Below are 20,379 nucleotides of genomic sequence, written 5' to 3' on the forward strand. Positions count from 1 at the left end.
ATTTTCCCGAATGTTCTATCTAATCTGCGATCAAATAAATATGGAAGATGCGTACTTTTTGCTACACGTGCCAAGTTTTTGTTGTTGTGTACAATCGTATTATATTATCTATGTATATGGAAAACGTGTAGAATAAGATCATGTTATTTACCACCATAACCGATTTTTGTTTAACTTGTACATAAAAAAAGAATCATCGCAATTCGATAGCTTCGGAGAAATACGAAGATAAACATAAAACACATCCAAAACAAAAATTCCACTATATTTCGAAGCCACAGTTAGCGAATTCATCAATTGATAAATAACGATGAGTAATTCGTCTTTACAATTACCTCGATAATTAAAAACTTTTTTCAAATCGATTAACAAAGAGAGCTTGTAAACGAATTCAAGTCTCATTGTATCGTCATGTCTAGACTGGAGTTGATTTAAGATAATTCTCGCTACCTCGTACAAGTGGTTAGATTTTAATCGAAATTCTGTTTATCAAAGTACTTACAGTACCAACCGTGTTTCTTCGCGATCTGATTAAACTATACTTCTGAACTTCTGTATTGAATACGACAAGGAGTAGTAAGTAGTTATATAAAGTTGTCGTGATTAAAGTCTATGACGTGTATAGGTCGTCTATAAGTCGCCCTCAAGGTTCACTCTGGATTTTTTGGAATGTATCGCGCTTTATCCACTTAACTAAATAGTCTTATCGATAGAGGAAAATTTTGATGAAACCGGCATGTCCAAGAATCCAAAGATCAACGTCATCTAAACCCAATACAAATCCTAAAAACTGTCTGTTCGTTTAGTTTTTACATCGGAACTGTGTAACGCAATTGAGTTGCGTCTAAGATACCAATAGCCTTTGAGAAGAACATAGAATACGATTTATCGTAAAAACTGCATCATGGATCCAAAAATAGACTTTCGTATAAGTAGGTATTTCCAATATTTGTATGTATTTCTATATTACACCTTATAAATTACTCCTCAAAAGAGTAACGACTGTATAATCTGGAGTAGTCGAAATCGATTTTATCGCGTTACATGGCATGCGGTCGGGCGTCTGACTGCGGTTGCAGGCAAATTGCAACCTTATTTGTTGACCAAATATAAATTGCACCTTCTTGCTTCCTAAATAGTGCATAAAGACGCTTATTGAGTGGCAAAAATCGATTCAGAGGTGTTCATCTATTAACATTTTTAGTTACATTTTAAGCTTATTTTAATAAATGCTTCTACATAATTGTTTTGGCAGTCTTATTTATGTGGACGTAAAGGCTAATCTCGAGAATAACGAGATTGGAAGAAAGAGCAAATTTGCCAGCATTCCTTCAGAAAAATAAATTTCCTTTAGGCCTCAATAAATTTACATTTAACGTACAAAGTCACGATCAGGCAGTTCACAATACAATATGCAAAAGAGTTTCTCTAAAGGTAAGACTAGTCTAAAATTAAATAACGTACAAAAAATGCAAATCTGCCATAAATTGTCAACAACGCCGGCAATAGTTGGTCTCCCCAAACGATTTATAGTGCAACTTTTAGATGGAAAAACTTCGTAATCTTGTCTTTGAGCTCAGGCTCCCTGGGGCACAATACTTCTAATGCTTAAAACAAATTCTCTTGACCTTACTTATATCAAGATGTAAGGAAAGAGTGAAATGTAGCAAGTTGCGTAATTTTAAGACTGAGCTAAGATGAAAGAATAAATGTTCTATGCTAGATTCTGGCTTAGTTTTGCGCGTTTATGTTAGGCCGCCTTTACACCTGTAAGTTACTTTCGTAAAAATTATGTAACTGACTTACGGTTGCATTTACACTTAAAATAAACTTACAGTAAATAATGCTTACGTAATTTTTGTGAGTTTAAACTTACATAAATTATTACACGCCCGTTTACATTAAATCAGTAGGGCAAGTCGTAAGAAAGGGCATTAAAATACCGCCAATTTGACACATAAACTTCGTTAGTACCGCTGCCGCTCTTCTTTTTCTTTAATTTTGTCACTTCTTGGCTAAATTGTCCTTTCAAATTATGCAACTTTCTAATGATTTCATCTGGAGTGATATTAAACATTTCGCTAAGTTCAACATGTAGTGAATTTGTTTTTACGCGGTTTTTGTATTCTTTATTTTTGTAGTCCCACAGTATGGGACGTGCTTCAAAAGCGGTAATTAAAGCTTCTACCTCGTTTGGTGACCAGATTTTATTTTGTTTTTGTTTAGAGGACATTGTTTTGGTGAGTTCTCAACTTATCAAAATAATTCAATAAGCTGCGAGTCGCTTCCGTAAGCAAACTCGAACACGTTTAGACTTGTAATTTTTAAATTTACGAAAGTTGTAAAAAATTACAGTAAGTTACTTACAACGAGTGTTTACATTTGAAAATTTATCGTAAGTAGCTTACGTAAGTGACTTACGTAAGTAAAACTTACAGGTGTATAGGCGGCCTTATAGTGGAATTTCTGGAACTCCTAAGTTCTCAAATTAAGTTTTCTCTGATTATTGATACGCATTTCATATAGTTCGTAGAATCTGGGCAATTCGAATTTAATTGAGGCACTATTAACCATGACATGTATATTAAGGTTAACAAATTGGCATTTTAACAAAATAGCCGCAGTGTAAATAAAAGGTAGTAAATACGTATATTTAATTAAAATAACAAAGTAAGAACACAGCCACAAATTTACAACACCGTAGATAAACTTTAGTATCACGTACGGTTCTTTAAGTTTCTTCAACTCTTACAATAAAGAGTCTATAAAAACTAGCGGAAGTCAGAAAGGACATCATTTCTCTGAGCCATTTATACGGTAATATATCAAGTCATTGTGTTACAGGATGGTTAACTAACGAAAATAGATAGAGGAAGCTAATTAATGATTTAACTCAACTTTTTGATAGACGACATTTGTTCTTGGTGTTTGATGTAGACACAAAGACGCTTCTGAAAATATACGCTTTGTTGAGCTGATGTTAAGAAGTATGAATACGATTAGATTAAGGGTAGGTTATAGTGTTAAAACTTTGGAACAGTAGAATACAATTTTACACAAAAATAAATCGATCATTTTTAAGACTCTATAAACCGCATCAACAGAACGTAGCTAAAGTTCAACTAAGCTTACATTATTCAGCATAGTTTCTTACTGTAGTGTGAATTTTCAAAAAAATAGCGATAGTACAAAACTGCCCCGGAATGCAAGTAAAATATAATTTAATTCTTAACGTGGCATATTTAAACAGCGATATTAAACATGGAACCAGCAAATTACACGCCATAATGCAGAAGGCAATTTTAAACAAGAATACGTGAACATTTTACTTTAAATAAATATTTAAAAAATGTCTATAAGCCGTGGTAATAAGGTCTCAATAAATAACGCTTCCAGACCAGACAAGAACGGGAGGCAGGCGAAATTAAAGATTTCAAAAGTCCAAGCGAACTTTGACCTTATGCTGTCGGGTTAGAGTGCAAGTTATCGTGCATTTTGTGGGTAGCAAAAGATAATCTTGTTGGAAGTCATTTTTGACCAATTTCCCGAGGTATTGAAAAATATTTTATGAAGCTTGACGTAACGTCAGTGCTACCTTTGTCCAACGTTTCTAGTTCGGACTAGGTTTGTGTGGCCAATCATTTATTGATAGCTTATTGGATATGTATTGACAGGCTTTTGTGAATTTATTCGTGCTTTAGCAACTTTATATTTAATTTAAAAAATTAGATACAGAGCAATCCATATTATTTTGTTTAAATTAATCCCAGCACATCTAGTTAAACTACGTCGGGATTAAGTCTATTTTAATACATTAATACTTAAGCCCTTTTTGGATTAAAGTCTAAAGTTTTAATTGACTATTATTAATATACCCAATCTATACATAATATAATAAATCTGTAGAAGGGTCAATTCTGTACATTGAAAATATTGAAAAAATAAATAGCAGGGGGTGTTACTGGATCGATACCAAACCCAAATATGTGATTAAAAAAATTTTTGTCTGTCTGTCTGTCTGTCTGTCTGTCTGTCTGTCTGTATGTGAAGGCATCACGTGAAAACTAGCGGTTCGATTTCGATGAAACTTTGTATAATTATACCTTATTATCCTGGGCGTAAAATAGGATACTTTTTATCCTGGAAAAATACGTAGAAAAAAATTAATCTTAATTTTTCAGTTTTATCCATAGACGTTGTTCCGTAGAACCGCGAACACACGTTGCGTATTATTATAGGCCTAGCCGTATTTGGGAATTTGGTCCAATAGATATTTATAAGATGTTATTGACAGAGGTACTCAAAATGGAGAAATAACCATCCACGCGAAGACCGACATCCGCGCGGACGGAGTCGCGGGCGGAAGCTAGTATATAATATTTTCTCTTAAAGCCTACAAAGGACCGTAACCTTCGTCTTGTCCTTGTCCCAACAAATAGGGTCAGAATAATATGCAAAAAGAATTTTCCGTTTGCCAAAAACACAGCGTGCGAATACTGATACGTAGGTACCTAGTTCTTAATTTAATTTGTATAAGAGAAAATAGACCAAGGACTAGACTAGGATTACTTTCAGAGCAACAAATTTATTCGAGAACTAGCGGTCCGCCCCGGCTTCGCCCGTGGTACATGTTTACGTTTTCTCTACATAAGAACCATCCTCGTACTTCAAGGAATATAATAAAAAAAAAGAATTATCGAATTCGGTTCAGCCGTTCTCGAGTTATGCGCTTACCAACACATTTTGGGATTCATTTTTATATAATATAAGATAATGGTAATAATTGTAAAATTTATTCTATTTGTTTATCAATTTGCTGGAAAGCAGACCGTTGTTCCACTAAAGTAATTTTTCTTTGCAAAGGGCGCTTTGTACTTTTTTAATACAAGTGCCATGATGTTTTAATCCTCCTGGCTGGTTATCAGCGAGGAACGTACACCATAGAAACAATAATTTAAAAATCCCAATCCTAAAACATACTATGCACATCATATCTATTCCTTATTCTCTAGTAGAACATTCAGTTTCGCTATGTTCAAATCCAGTAAATTTTTCCAAATATGTAGACGTAAGACACGTAGATCTAAATTCAATTATACCCACGATTTCAGTTTCGACTTTGCGACACTAAAAATTCTCCATTTCGCGGGAATGATGTTCATTCACCTCATAAGTTGAAGTAAGAAGCTATTAAACAGTTATTAAAGAATGTTCTCGAAGTATTTATTTGTTCTTTCCCCGCTATTCGCGTCGTTGCTCCGGTCAGGTAAGAAGATTAAACAATTCCGCTCTTCGCAGTACCGTTTTATTGTTATCGTATTAGAGAGAATTGTATAGATACTGGCGATGTATGAAATGGCCAGTCTTATTGCTTGAATTAAATATTCTGCTCTGTATTTAGGTATTTCCAGGGTCTTCAACACGGGTTGGGTATTCACTGGAAATCAACGTGTGCTTTTCATATATTGTAGTATGGTTAGATGCAATGTGGTGTATTGTTATATGTTATATGTATGTTATCTTTTTCACTCTTGCGGTAATTTATGGTTTGTTCTCATAATGTACATTTCCTCCAACCTTCATGACATTTTGACGTTTATCTAAATGGCTTCTATATTTGACAGCTGTGAATATTTAATGTTTTATTTTAGTATAATCCGCGTAAAAACGTACTTACGAAGTGACGTGTGAAACGTTTGCATTTTATTCGTTTCCAGAACGTTCGATTTCCAGTCATTTGTTTTGTGGTTTCTTAAAAGCTAGCATTTAACGGCTTCCATTATTCTGTCAAAACGGAATTGTCAAAGCGTGCTTATTGATACCCACATGTTAGCAATTACGCATTACGCTCGCATCAATCAAACAGTCTAAATCTGTCATCGGGACAATAAAATGGTTGTGCTCGTATAGGGGGTGATGTCACCTGCCCGGTTTTATGTGCTTGAAAATGGTGGTTTTTAAATTTTAGGCATGTAATACGAGGCAATAATGATCTGTTTGTAGTCAGTAGGTACAACTACATTATTGGATGTATCAAATATCAAACGTCTTCCAGAACTATTATTATTATCCAAACTCAATATATACCTATCCAAATGTTATTCTAGAAACGTCTTTATATCTTTATTAGTTAGGTAAATAAGTCGAAAACACAAAAGCTTAAAATTCAGTTGAATTGAAAAGTTGTTTTTATTATCAACCAGCATTACAAATTCCAACCACGTCCCAAACAATTGAAATTACAATACTAAAACAATCAAAACAAACTCGAAAACTAATTGAAATCCTTTATCGTGTCTGGCCCGTTTACGATACGATTTTAACATCGAAACATTTTCAGTCAGTTGACTGGAGTCGTAAAAATCGTGAGTGCATCTAAAACAGTTATAAAAAAACTCTTGTCTCGTCCAAAACAACGTGTTAGGGGCTTGGTTATCTTTACGTCTTTATTTTGAAAGGAAACCAGTATGTTAGGACATTTGGGGTGTAATTTATTGGCCCGGATTCGTCCGGATTGAATTAGTTATGAAGTGTGTTGTAAACTAGCTGTGAGCTATATTGTATGACCATCCCTTCAATTGTTTTTTTTTTCATTAATATTATGTATAATTTAAGTAGGATACTACCTCAGATGTTACGTGCAATAAGAATGGTAGGACATAAATTTGAAGGACTACAGTTGCGATATATAACATAGTACCTATGTATAAACATAAGCTTATCTACATAGTATTTGTATGAATAATTAGTATTGTTTTACTCTCTTAATTTTTTCTAGATCGAGTTGCTTCTTACTACATGATCCTTATCACGACATCTTTATTATTTTCTACCATTCGAATTCCAGATCTTCTGATTGTAATGCATACACCAATGCACTATTGAGGCTATAAATTGATGTCATATGATATCATGTAATATTCTATAATTCTAATTTATTTGTGCTCGAGTTGCACCCACTCTGCTCTGGCCCGTCAAATATTTTTTGTACTTATGTGGGTGATATTTGTAAAGATAGGTTTACTATAACTTTCCGGTGATGTTACCTATATTTAGGCCACGCTTCTTAAACCATTAGTTTATGATACCTACTTTAGAAAATTATTAATTTTAATTTTCATCCAATAAATTTGCATAACTATAGTATATTAATCACTGTAGGAACATACTGGAAACGAAGGATCGCCATCATGAAATAATACTACCTATATTTGTTTTACTCGTAGCTTATTTATTTGTAGATATCTTATTAATTTATTACTGTAAAATTACCCTCGGATTTAATTCAATATTAGTCGATTGAACATTACTCCATTCTGTATTCAACAAAATCGGAATAAGCCATACAGAACAGAAATGTCCCACTAAAACTATGTCAATACAAGAATAAATTCCCGAAAGTAAAAATAAGACATCGCCAAAGTGGCACTTTCCCGCCTACACGGCGCATCATCAATTTTATATAGATCTCTCGCCGCCTATCCATGACACGTCCTGGCGGGTCACATTAAAATTGTTGTGTATTTTTATTTTTCGTTAGCACTATCAGAGTTTTATCGTCACCAAAGCTTCGTATAGCATCCACGTTATGATATTGACGTTTAAGTTAGTCCTGTGGGATGAATCTATGATTTGATGGTGGTCCACATCGCTTTATGGGGTTAGAATCAATTCTTGCATTAGGAGATAGCATCGATTTATGTTATGGCCGTATCCCGGGGTGGTATTGATAGTGAGACGTTTTATTTGGTGCACGAGAAACGTGTTAAACAACATTTAGTTGTAACAATAGTGTTTAGAACGAGCAATTGTTAATGCTACGCTAAATTGAAGAATTGTATTGAAATTAGACGTACAAAAAGAAAAATTAAAGAAAACAATAATTTTTAAAAACATTTTTTTTTAATATCTTCTTTTAAACATTTCACAAGAATGAAGTGAATATATCCATCATTATTGAACTGAAATACCAAAATTATTTTCATCACTGTCATCTGCTAATTTCTCACTATATAAAGCATAAAATTAAAGTGCTGATGTAACGCTCAGCTTCACGTTTAACCTAAATATCTTAACAGCACGTGGTAACAGAATTAAATCGGTCAAACCATTAGTGTAGCTTTAATATTAAAATGTCATCAGTTTTCGCAAAATCCATGCGATATTGTGGCGTCCGTTACATGAGGCTATTTATTTTATATTATTTATTACAAATGATTATCAGTTACCGCTTTTATTATGGCTCAATTAAATAAACTAGTGGTGTTAAATTTTCCTACCTATAATGTGAAGTATGCGTGATCACGAGTAGGTAAATTATTATTTGTTATTTGTAGGATTTAAATACTTCCAACCAATAAACTTATTATAATTTCTGAAAATTTTGAGATGTGAGATTAACAGGAGTCGTAGATGCTTTTCTATGCAAAATGTACTAATTTTTTGGTATATAAATAGGATGTCACATATTCCAATCTACCTTACTTACAGTCAAATATATCGGACTATGCCATCCAGTAAGCTCGAATCGAATCAGCCGTTTACCAATAACTCCCGTACGTGATCCATAGAAAATCCATAACACGTTACCGTATTTTGGCCATCATGTAATGCGGCCGCATCCAATGATTAATTGACCCGATCTGACCCAAACAATTACTTCAATTATTTACCTCCGGTCTACTGTTACTGTGCAATTCGATAGTTCTCCTTTAATTTGAATTATGTACGCATTCGCCTGTTCCCGTTCAATTACGACAATGTACCGATCGATTCTTCAAACGTCGTTGATGAATATTAATTATGGACAATTTCGATGTTAACTGGCTTGATCTGCGGCTAATGGCGGACAAGTGGCAGCGCGAACTGTGCGAAGCTGGGAAATACGGATGGTAAAAAATATATTTCATATATTTTTGTTTCAAAATTTTTAATTCTTTCGAAATAGAAAATAAATGAACTGACCAATCAAATAGGTACAACTATTACACAATATAAACATAAATTAAAGTAGCAAGCAATGAAATTAAAGAATTCACCATTTAAAATACTTACGCTACATTTAATTCAAATATGTATAAATACAGATAACGTTAGAACGTTATCTAAATTCAAATCGATGTTTCAAAACGATCTCAGCATAAATCGACGTTTAAAATATCAAGCAGCATTTCTGGAACATTATGGCGCACTTGAAAGTAATAATAATAAAATATCGCAGAGTTAATTACAAGCCACCCATGTCTCATTAAAACGCAGTAGATCTGATACATGTGCCTGCAACGATTCCGTAGGTGGGCTTCGACTGATTAAAATCAATTAAAAGGAAACCAGTTCCCGGTCTGCTATAAATCCCGGCTCATCAGAAGGGAAAGCAATTATGCCCGTGTTTAGATTAGAAAAACAAACACGGAATAAACATTCCGTTAACATATTTACCGCACTTAAAATCCATTAAAACTTCCGAAAATCCAAACAAGTCTAAGTTTCGTGTTTTCGACGACATGCTTATTTACGAAGCCAAACAAACAGCTACATGTCATCCACAGTTGACCCCGTTTCTTTGAGTCTTCCCTCCAAATGCGAGCGTCATGCACGGATCGATACGAAACAACTTAAATAAATCAGCCAAGTTCAAGACGCCTTTGATCTCGGATATACAAAGGTAGACAAATAACGTCTAATTAACGGTACCTGATCGGATCATTTCTGTGATGTAATCGAATCATTGTTATGTCAATAATCTTTGAGTACGTTTATCTATTATACGTGCTGGGGATCTCAATCGTTTGTGAATTCCACAACTGTGTTAACTAACATATTAGAAGGCTGGTTAAACCATCAAACAGCTTTAAGAATATTATGGCAATCATATCTTATTTCTGTTTAATGTGTGCACTGTTAAATAACCTTAAAATCGTTCCCTTGAAAGGTAAACCTAGTTTACCTAATTAACCTATTAATAAAATATTTTTCCTATCATTTAATGTTGATATTTCGGTGGACTAGTATTGACATTAGCATCTCCTCTCTTCACAAAAATTAAAAGTGCCAATTCAAAACAGTTCCTAATGGGATACTTGAATAAGAATTTTGATTTGATTAAATTTGCAGAAATTACCAATTCATATGCGCCATGGAGCAGAATAGAACGTTTGGTTAAATTTGATTCTGTTTAGTCAAATTACATGATTTGAACTAGTACAAATAAAACAATTTACGTCACTCGTTACATACATATGTTCAACTGATATATCGCTGTAAAAAAAACACGCAACCCACAGTACATCATTCACTGGCAGTCAACTTTTAATGAGCTTCTCATTCGACTCATTAAAATTAGTCAACCGTCATCCAAAAACAATAAACCCTGACCCACGTTTCAAAACTTCAAAGTTCTTTTTCATTGTGATATACTGTCCCCTCTGGTAGGCCAATATCCCTCGAGTGCCACCGTCACTCGCCGTAGCCCGTTTGACGCCATATGTGATCGTCCGAGGAACGAAATACTATAAATCCCGCCCGGGGTGGAGTAAATTTAAGTTTTATTCGATCGGCTGGAAGGTTTAAAGTTGAGTAAATCAGCGCAGACGAGGGTGGCTGTGTCGGAATGGGGTGAAATCCCAAAGGCGACGTACGGCGCGGTGCTCATCATTTCCCCATTGTCTCGTTAGACAAAAATCAAAAACAAACACTCGTCGGGATTTTTGGATCTAAGTCCAGATGATTCGCAATGATTTCGTTGATCGCTCTGTTTATTTGGCGTTGTGGCTGATTGCGCCTTTGGGATTACACGTCTGTATGTCGTTGGAACCGATTATCTCGATGGTGAAATGATTTGTGCTCCTTTGTGGTTTAGCTCGTAGTTGTGTGCTGATCAATAAGGATTTTTGATTGACTTTCGATTTGACGTTTGTTTACCGTTCTTACCAAATATTATGTGTTCAATATTCAACTTTATTGACAGCCTGCAGAACGAGACGGTTATCATCCTAACATACAAATAAAATAAAATTTTATTCAGTTAAAACACGTTTGTAACGACCAGGGCAGACGATACTTGAAGCCGTAACTTAAGGCTTAACTTATTTCATACCGACCTTGACATTGTTAGTAGTACGATACTACTCCACTCGAATTTCAATTTATAAGCCGACAATTATTTGAAATAGGTATTCGTGGAGTGTGAATCTATTTTGCGGCCTATAATAAATTTACTAAGTCAAAGATTTGAGAATTATTATTCATATCTCAAATTGTATTATGGCTGTCTGTAACAATATAGTTAATAAAATTCATGGTCTAATTATTACTTCAAAAACTACGTTTATCTTTTGTATCCGATTTCACAATTTCCCAAAGAAAAGGTATCTACAAATCTGGTAAAGTCAAAACATCGCATTGCCAGAAAATGTCACATAAACAATAAAAAGTTTTCCGTAACTCCGACATATCTAATATTTGCATGTGTCTCATCGCCCCTATGCATTGAATTACTAGTGATTTCCCCGTTCTTTGGATAAATGTAATTCTTTGCTCGAAGATTGCGTCTCCGCCGAGTCTCGTCCCTACGTGATCACAATACAGAGCCCGGCGTTGTCTCCAGCCTCCTTTATGTCTATCATTTATTCCGCCGATACGCGAACGTCAGCATTTGACAACTACAGTTCATGTCGAATAAATTGTCAGTGAAATTGTGCGACTAAGATTGAATTACGACTGTGGACGGGACCTTTCGACTCGCCTGTTTTGCTGAGGCCTGACAGATTTATCTTTCCCTTTGTTTTCTTATTCAGTCGGTATTTCGCAAAACTGTCAGGATTATACGTCTTAAGCGCGACTATTTTCCCGACTTTTTCTAAGTACACCCGCCCCAGTGAAAATTATTTCTAATGCTTAAGCTCACGAGGCAATAAACTACAGCGATGATAATAAAAATGTTCAGCTTATCCCTCATGTTCGCGTTGTAAATTCAAACGGAGTTACGCGGTTTTCACCCTTACATCTCCTTATTAATGTAACGATGGAACGTTTTAATTTTAATAAAACTGAACATCGGCACGGCGAACCTATTTGTCAACCTTCTTTACTTTTGCTGGCATGAAATCATACAGTGGCACACGTTCCGACTACACTTCTTCGCGAAGACAATCGAATATAACCTTTTTGATTAGAAAGGTAAGATATAAAACGGCCGGTAATTTCGGTACGCCAGTGTTGAATGTGAAATCCCCGAAGGTGGCCACGCAGGATTTAAGCTTCTCTTCTTAAAGCAATAAAGGTGTGTTTTATTCGTGTACGAGAGGATTATATTTGGGATTTGGTCGGCGGAACACGTAGGTGAGCCATCGCTCATGTGACAAATTTCTGCGTTTGCTTTAACGCGGGGCTCCGTGTTTAGAATATTATATCTGGTGTAGGGTCTGCGGGTTCACATTGATTTACATATGGAAGCACAGGTTCCGTTTATTGAACTGAGAACTGTTTAAGGAATTATTCAATCGATAAATGTGGTGTGCAAACAGCTCAAACGATACAACGGCAATATTGTTCAAAATGCTCGTATCTTGTGAGTCTGGTATTTCCCCGGTTAGATATGAACAATGCGTGTCACAGTTCAGCTATAATAGTGTCCCACACATAAGTTACAAAACAAGCGATAAAAGCCGGGAGATAAAATGGCCTATGACACAGAGATTGCAAACGCAACTACTTCATAGAATTTTTATATGTTTACGATATAGATACTTACTACACGATTCTACTAAATAACTTTTACTTGGGCCATTTAGTACTACAACCATAATTTAGAAAATATTACTTTTAAATTCTTAACTGTTAATTAGTTCTTAAAACATTAAATTTGCTAATTTTGTACGTAACTCAATAAACATGTTTTTTTTGCTTGTAACTGTAAAATAAGTCTTCATATATCCAAACTAATGGACGACTACAATTGGTAGGATAGGAATTAGGAGTAGCATTAATTAGAAGCCAGCTATCACAACTCCGGTCACCTGTGTGGACACCCGAATAATTTTAACCAGAATTTTTCACGAGAACTCGAGTAAGGCTCGAATTTACACCTCTATTTGTTGGATCTAAAGGAATTTCGTGCATTTTTTTCGCCTACCATTGAGTGATTGTGACAGCCTCCCCTGAGGGTGTCAGATTTGTTGGTTCGTTTCTACTTATATATACAAATTGTAGTTTCTTTAGTAACGAAGCGCTAACAATACGTGCGGAAACCGGGTTTAGTATTTGTCGAATGTTTCGTGAATTTTCGGTAACTCATGTAGACGTGATTTTGTTACGTAAGCGACTTACCAATTGTATATGTATGAGTCCGTTGAATTACATTTTGCAGTGTTTCCTTTTATTTTATTTACGATGCGATCGACGTTTAAGCTCTTTAGAGGTGGAATTAAAATATTCCATATTTATTTTCATTGTTATTTATTTCAACGAAGAACCGTGAACCGTGTCTCCTAGTGAGTATTGAAGAGATTCGGTTCACATCTGTATATGTGTACCATAAATCTCTCTCTATAATAAAACCATTTATTTTCCTCAAAGACTGTTGTATTTTGACAATTCTCACATTAACGAAACAACATTCTTCACATTACACTCCATTTTGTATAACCATTTGCAATAAAGTCGTACCCATAGGTAGCCTGGTATAGATCGCTTCGTATTGATAAGGCCGCCTTTTTGTCTCAACAGTTTGTTTTATTAATTGTCTTTTAAAATTACTTTTACAGGATTGGTACTATAAAGTTTAGACTTTAGATATACTATTATTGTTATCATTAACCATTACTTTTCCTTCTATTGAATGTAACCAAACATCTAAACAGGCAATTCCAAAATTATCCGGCAAAATAATAAAGTTAAACTAATTAGAAACAACCGCCCCTTATCACTACGGACATCCTGCGATATCCTTATCACAGGATGCAGTACTGTTTTTATTTATATATTTTTATCCCACGTTTGTTAGTTAGTTCGCGATTTATTTGCGAGTGGTGGTGTGTGATCCGCTAACCTTGGATTAGTTTAATTCAGTTCAAAATTTATTCATTGGTGAATCACGTTTTAATAGATAGGCAAGTACTTACTTACTTTTTTGTGTAAGGAATTCATTCATTATTATAACGACATTTTTATTAGACGTGCAGTGTGTTATGAGTAATTGTTGTAAAGATTTTATTTTTGAGGCAAACATTGATTCAGAAGTATATATTTAAATCAATTTATTTACGATTATTAAATTTATGAATTAATATTATTAATTAAAATTGTATTCACTAGTAAATCATCTAATCCACATTATATATTTTTGTTACTTCATACATAAACTGCTTATAAATAAGAATTTAATTTTTTTAACAATTTATACAATCCGTATTTATTTTGCCACGGAATTTAACCAAATTAGAGAAACGTCTAGAAACTCTTGAAATACAAAAATCTGTAACAAGCCCATTGTGCTTTATCAAAGGAGTCTGTTAATTATGGCATTGAATAACTTCGCTGTTTAGAAAATGTGAATATTTAGTTCCAGACTATTTGATTAGAGTCGTGCTTTGTGTAATCATTGTGAAATTATGTGCAACTTTTTGAGTTTAAATCGAGATAAATTCTTTAGACATTTTTTTATCTAAAGATGATGAAACAAATATTTCTGATAGTTAAAATCTTTTAATATTCTTTATTATTTTTTACCGACTTCAAAAAAAGGGAGGAGGTTATCAATTCGGCCGGTATAATTTTTTTTTGTGAAAACGAAACAAATCAAATATAGCGTGCAGTTTATTGAACAATGTTTTTATTTTCCAAAATGTAGTGTCGAAAATTCGATCGCAATTTTATAGAAGGTACTAAAACATTAAACAAAATTCAAAACACTTCGAGTCGATCGTTACAAATTTCAATAATAATATCGTATGGAGCATTCGTAATGGTTTTAAAGAATTCAAATGCAGGAACTTGGAAAATTCACCGACGTCGTCATGTGAACTGCTATTAAAATAAAATCTACATATTTCACTCAAACAGCTGAGTTTAATATTCAGTTCTAGATATTACGTTGATAACCTACTTCTCTTACATTTACATTGAAATGGTATATTTATACGCTTTTCGTTTATAACGAGAGCTATATCATCACCGATTAATTTTGTATTACGTTGCAATAGTTCAATTAATCTTAAGGCCGTGTACGCGGTCCGTGCGCTGTTTGGCTCAAATATGTGATTTTTCAAACCAGATTTTCCATCAACCACTTATCTTACAAACATATGAATTACTAATAATTTTAGGGAATTTTATTGTCTATATAGTTAGTTAAGAGTTTTTTTCAATTAATACAGTATTTGTGAATACCATCAAGATAACTGAGCCGATGATTACTTGATTTCACTTTTAGTGTCAATTTCGAAGCTAAAAATATCTGAAATTGCTGACAGATCTAACACACATTTTTTTTAACTAACTGCAAAAATCCTTATTAAAATAGTTAGTTAAAAGATTTTTTTAATTTGGACTCCTAACTTACGAAATTAAAATCCGAACAATGTGAATTTTTTTAGAAATTATACTCGACAAAATGATTATTTTCACCAAGATATTTGACTTAGTTGAATATAATTTATACATATTGCAATAAAAGAACGTATTACTTATAAGATAAAATTTAAAAAATCAACTAAGGTACCTCTATTATTTTTCTACAATTTTTTTTAAAGTACTATAAAACACTGCGCGCGACCCGATTAAAATCAGTCGGCAGCGAGCCTTCCCAGAGAGAGGACATGTTGCTCGGCGCTCTCCTGTGGACCTATGCTGTTCATAGTAAAAGGATAGCGCAAGCCGCGATCTATCGTAATAGATCGCGGAGATTTTGACTTGCGTTAAATTGAATAAGCGCTCTTAAGCTTTAATATAATGCTTATTAATGGATTTTGTGAACTTCAAATTTGATTTTCCTCTCTTTAAAGCTTTACGTTGGCATCGATTCTTGGCTCTTCTAAAGACCCATAAAACTGGTCAATCTTCTTGTCCGAATTACTTATCGTCAGTAGATGTCAGTGTCCACATGATATTCATTTTGCATTATAATTGTGTCCAAGTATCACACCAATTCCACCCACTATTGCACTATTCCACTATTGGCTTGCGACAAGCCAGTTGACATTAAAAAACTTCACATGCAATCTGCATACTCAATTACCAACTCCAGTAATGAGGTAGAGTCCGAACTAATTTTATTTTCTTCGAGTCCTTTGAGTTGGGCCTCTCGGGATGTTTGCCTTAAATTAAAAAGTTTCAGCGCGCCGTCTCGGCATGGCCAGTTTATTCCTTTCTGATACTTTTCCTTAATGGTCTCATACGATTAGAGTTCGGATTAAAAGGAATTTTATGAACCGGGATAAGCTTTTATGAAGTTGGTAATGAGATATTTTTGAAACGAGATTAAGACGCTGGCCCCGTATTGATAACGTCGCACTTAATCATCTTGTGGATTACGTATGCCTAAAAGGAATATTTTAAAGTAGAGATTAGGGTGCCTCTATTTATTAGGTATGAAATTAATAAAGTTTGCTTATTTTGTTACAAGTATTGGAATATTCATGAAGCCACGTTTTCAACGATATTTCTAGATCATAGCTTTTTTGTTTTGCTTTGGGCGTCCTATTTATTGCGGTGTGTATTATAAGGTTGCGAGGTTAATCAGAATAAGAAATTTAGCGCTATTTAAACCAAGTTACCTAAAGTCTAAGACAATATAAATGGGCTACAGTTATTGATAAGGAAAAGCATTAAAACAAATCAATAATGGAACAAAAATAAAAAGCATTAGAGAGTAAACACAAGTCTCCTAAAATATTAACAAACCACAATTTTACAAAGAAAATCAAAGCCAGCTAAAAACCTTCTTACAATATAGAGGAAAATTATTAGTATGTATATCTTTTGTACATAAATAAAATGTTTTATTATTAATATCCTTTCTGTGGTTCTTTGATATGCTATCTATTAGCGATATTGAATATTACATTATATTTACTTCAAGCTTTTATGGTCTCAACCTTATTTTTAATAACGCCATTTTATTTTACTTACTAACTTTGTGATATATCACAAGAAAAATGTCGCAGTAAATGTTTAAAAAATGTCATTATAATATTGAACTTTTTTATAATAAAAAAAACTACGTTTAACCCTTCTGTGCGCTCCACGTTTCCGCGCGACTGCTGTTTCCATACAATTCTTATCCCCCATTTCAATTTTGTTTTTTTTTTTTTATGACGACAGTAGCTTGTCTTTCACGAAGGATACATCTATGTGAAACTTGATTCAAGAAAGACTTTTAATTTTAGGTGTGATATTGTGGAATAAAAAAAATGTATTTAAATATATATAATATATATAGAGAAAAAAATATGAAATCCGTTTAATAATAATCGATTTGAATTGCGTTGTATGTCAGTCAAATACGATTCCGTTTGATATACGACATATTTAATACACCTGAGTTTTCTCGGCGTATAGGAATGTGATTTTTCGATTTACGCAGAACTCACGCTTGACCCATTTTTGTAGTGCCGTGGAAATTAAAGTGTCACATGGAACTGTATTGAAAAGGAAATAAATTCTCTTCAAGATTATATTATGCTTTACGAATTCACAGATTTGTAGATTTCCGCTGAAGAACGCGGTGTTATAAACTTTCTGTTATTTGTATGTTAACGTTGTTCCACTGTATATTTCACATATAGTTCGTTTTTTATGAATTTACAATACTTTTAGGGCCTTACTCAAATAAAAATACATTTATTACTTGATTTATTTCTGTGTAAACTTTAGCCACGTTGAAAATTTATGGTATAAAAAATCTTATAGGTTCGCGTCACAAACATGCTATAATTATGAATTCACAAATTTTATTAATATTATAATATGAGCTGTAAGTTAAGCTTATTTTAATTTTTCTTATATGAACGTATCTTGTCCACAGGCCTGGGCCGGCTCCACCCGTACGGCTCGGGCAGTGGCTCAAGCTCCGGTAGCGGCCGCCGCGCACGGCGAGGTCTCTCCGAGTCCCCGACCCCCACGACCCCCACGTCAGCATCAGACAACGCATCTGACGCGACCCTCACGGACTCCGAGCTGCCTCTCGCGAGGGACTCCACACTGCTGGTGCAAAACGGTAAGAATCGAAGAACTGAGAAATTGATAAGGAGAAATATAGATGAAGGCAATCGTGATAACCGTGCACATATTATGTTGAAAGTATTTTAATAATCAAAAGTGTTTTTTGTGAATCAAAAGTGATTGGTAATCCAAATATTGGATGGGATCATGATACATAATACCTACAATTTTTTTTTTATCTTTGTGATGTCTACTAGGATTTTTACTTCTTTTTATCTAAATTGCATTTTGTAAATGTGCTCTTAACTTCGCTTGGTAACAAATACTAAACATTAGTGCGCTTGATATGTGATAGTGCGATTTTCTCGAAGTAATTGAAGTAATGAATTTGTAACGAAACGAGAGCGTAAAAGAAAGGAGTATCTTATAACACTCAATTGAGATTGATTAAAGTCAAGTGACGTGCATGAGTACGATATTGAAACTGCCACGATATATATGATACATGTTGCATAATATTATTATGAAGGAAATTTTACGAGCATAATGTATGATTTAATTTCCCCAAAATATAACATCACTTATCTAAATTGCCGTACGAGACACAATGAAGTCCACCGATGTAGGGACGACCCAAATTAAAGATTAAACACCACTTTCATTGTACACTCGACAAATTATCCCTAAATTTTGGGAGAACCAAACATTGGCCGAATAAATTTTGCTCCAACAAGAGGTGGAGCCAAACTAACCGCGGTAGGACAAACGTTACAGTAAACGACAAATAAAAGCAACGATAGTTTAAATTGGAACCCAAAAACTGTATGTAAACAAACAGGGTAAGGAAAGTTTTCGGTCCATCGAAAACATGTGGTGGGATCGAATTGTTTCCTTCTAATATTTGTGAAAGGTTATCCTTGCTGTGCTGTAGTCAATAGTTAATTAATGTTCCTAAACCTTTGATAACAAAACAAGTTATACAAATTACATACATTGTATAGCAAGTAGAATCGGATGCTTGACTCTCTTGACTTAAACGTAAAATGCAGAAACATATCGCAATTAAACAGCGTAAAAATCAAATAAGAGTTTAATTAAAAACCGAACAATACTCGAACACTTGAATTACTTGAGACAATAACTTCCATTAGAATTAGTGTAGACTCGTCGAGAATAGATTCAAAGGCATTTCAATAATAGTCCCCGTTTTGCTGAAACAAAACGGACAACTACAATGACCCACTAATTCTATCGAATCGTGGTCCATTCCAGAGTGCACAAGAATTCCAATTTAATTGCATTCAATGAAATCCCCGGCGATTATAGTCTACGGTAGGCAAATTAAAAGCGGGACTCCGTCGGTTTTCCTATTCAATTTCCATGGAGGGTAACGCGATAAAAATCCATTACGTAAGCGCTGAGAGGCCTCACCGTCGTCTTGTTTTCAAAAATGTCATATTCACTGGAAGAGTCATATCCCTTGAAATTATCTCGTCCTATTTATTTGCTATATGGCTAGCTGCGGAATATTTTCTGGAACCAAAGTCTCTCCGTAAATAATATATTCCTTGCATAATACGATAAGCAAAACATTTTCTCTGTCAAGATTAAAATCTGAATATAAAGCACGCGACATAAACTAAAATTGCAGCTCCACAAATATTTGGAAGCTCATTATTTAGTGTACGTGACACTCGCTTTCTTCTAGACGCGATTTATATCTGAAACACCATAATACGATTCGCTAGCAATCACATGCTTCATTTTGTATTCCCGCAAACACTTTTCCCCTCCTACCTCAACGCTGCTTCGGATTGCAAAGTCGTTTAATTTTATAATGTGTCTAAGTTGCTTCTCAGCTACGTTGAATGCGCTTTTGCCATTAAGGACATTTAATATTACTGGGCTGTGGTTGCTTACGGGATCCTACTTATGGAGTATTTATAATTTGGAAACTTGCAATGAAATCTTACTCGAATAAAGTTCTAATTTTGTAATAATGTTTGAGAAATTCAATACTTATCAGAATCATGTTCATCGCTCCTATCAGTAATAATAATTTTTGAAAAAACCTTTGCTTTTTTTTCCTGGATTAGTAACCCAATAATGCTATAAAAAGTGGCCCAGTAAACAATAAAATTGATGCTTTATGTTTATTCCAAACGACAATTACAAACCAACCCTTTCGTTAACATCGTTTAATTGAATTTGCTAATAAAA

At 34.1% G+C, this 20,379-nt stretch overlaps 1 protein-coding gene across 4 annotated transcripts in view; it reads left to right on the top strand.

Moving 5' to 3' along the window:
• LOC123691807 (teneurin-m) overlaps positions 1-20,379 on the top strand; it is a 208,635-nt gene that overhangs the window by 46,104 nt on the left and 142,152 nt on the right. For all 4 annotated transcript variants that reach the window (XM_045636371.1, XM_045636372.1, XM_045636373.1 and 1 more), the window contains exon 3: positions 18,023-18,214. In XM_045636371.1, coding sequence (XP_045492327.1) covers positions 18,023-18,214 — 192 coding nt within the window. The remainder of the gene's footprint in view (positions 1-18,022; positions 18,215-20,379) is intronic.

Source organism: Colias croceus, chromosome 5, assembly GCF_905220415.1.
Source record: "Colias croceus chromosome 5, ilColCroc2.1".
Classification (NCBI taxonomy): Eukaryota; Metazoa; Arthropoda; class Insecta; order Lepidoptera; family Pieridae; genus Colias; species Colias croceus.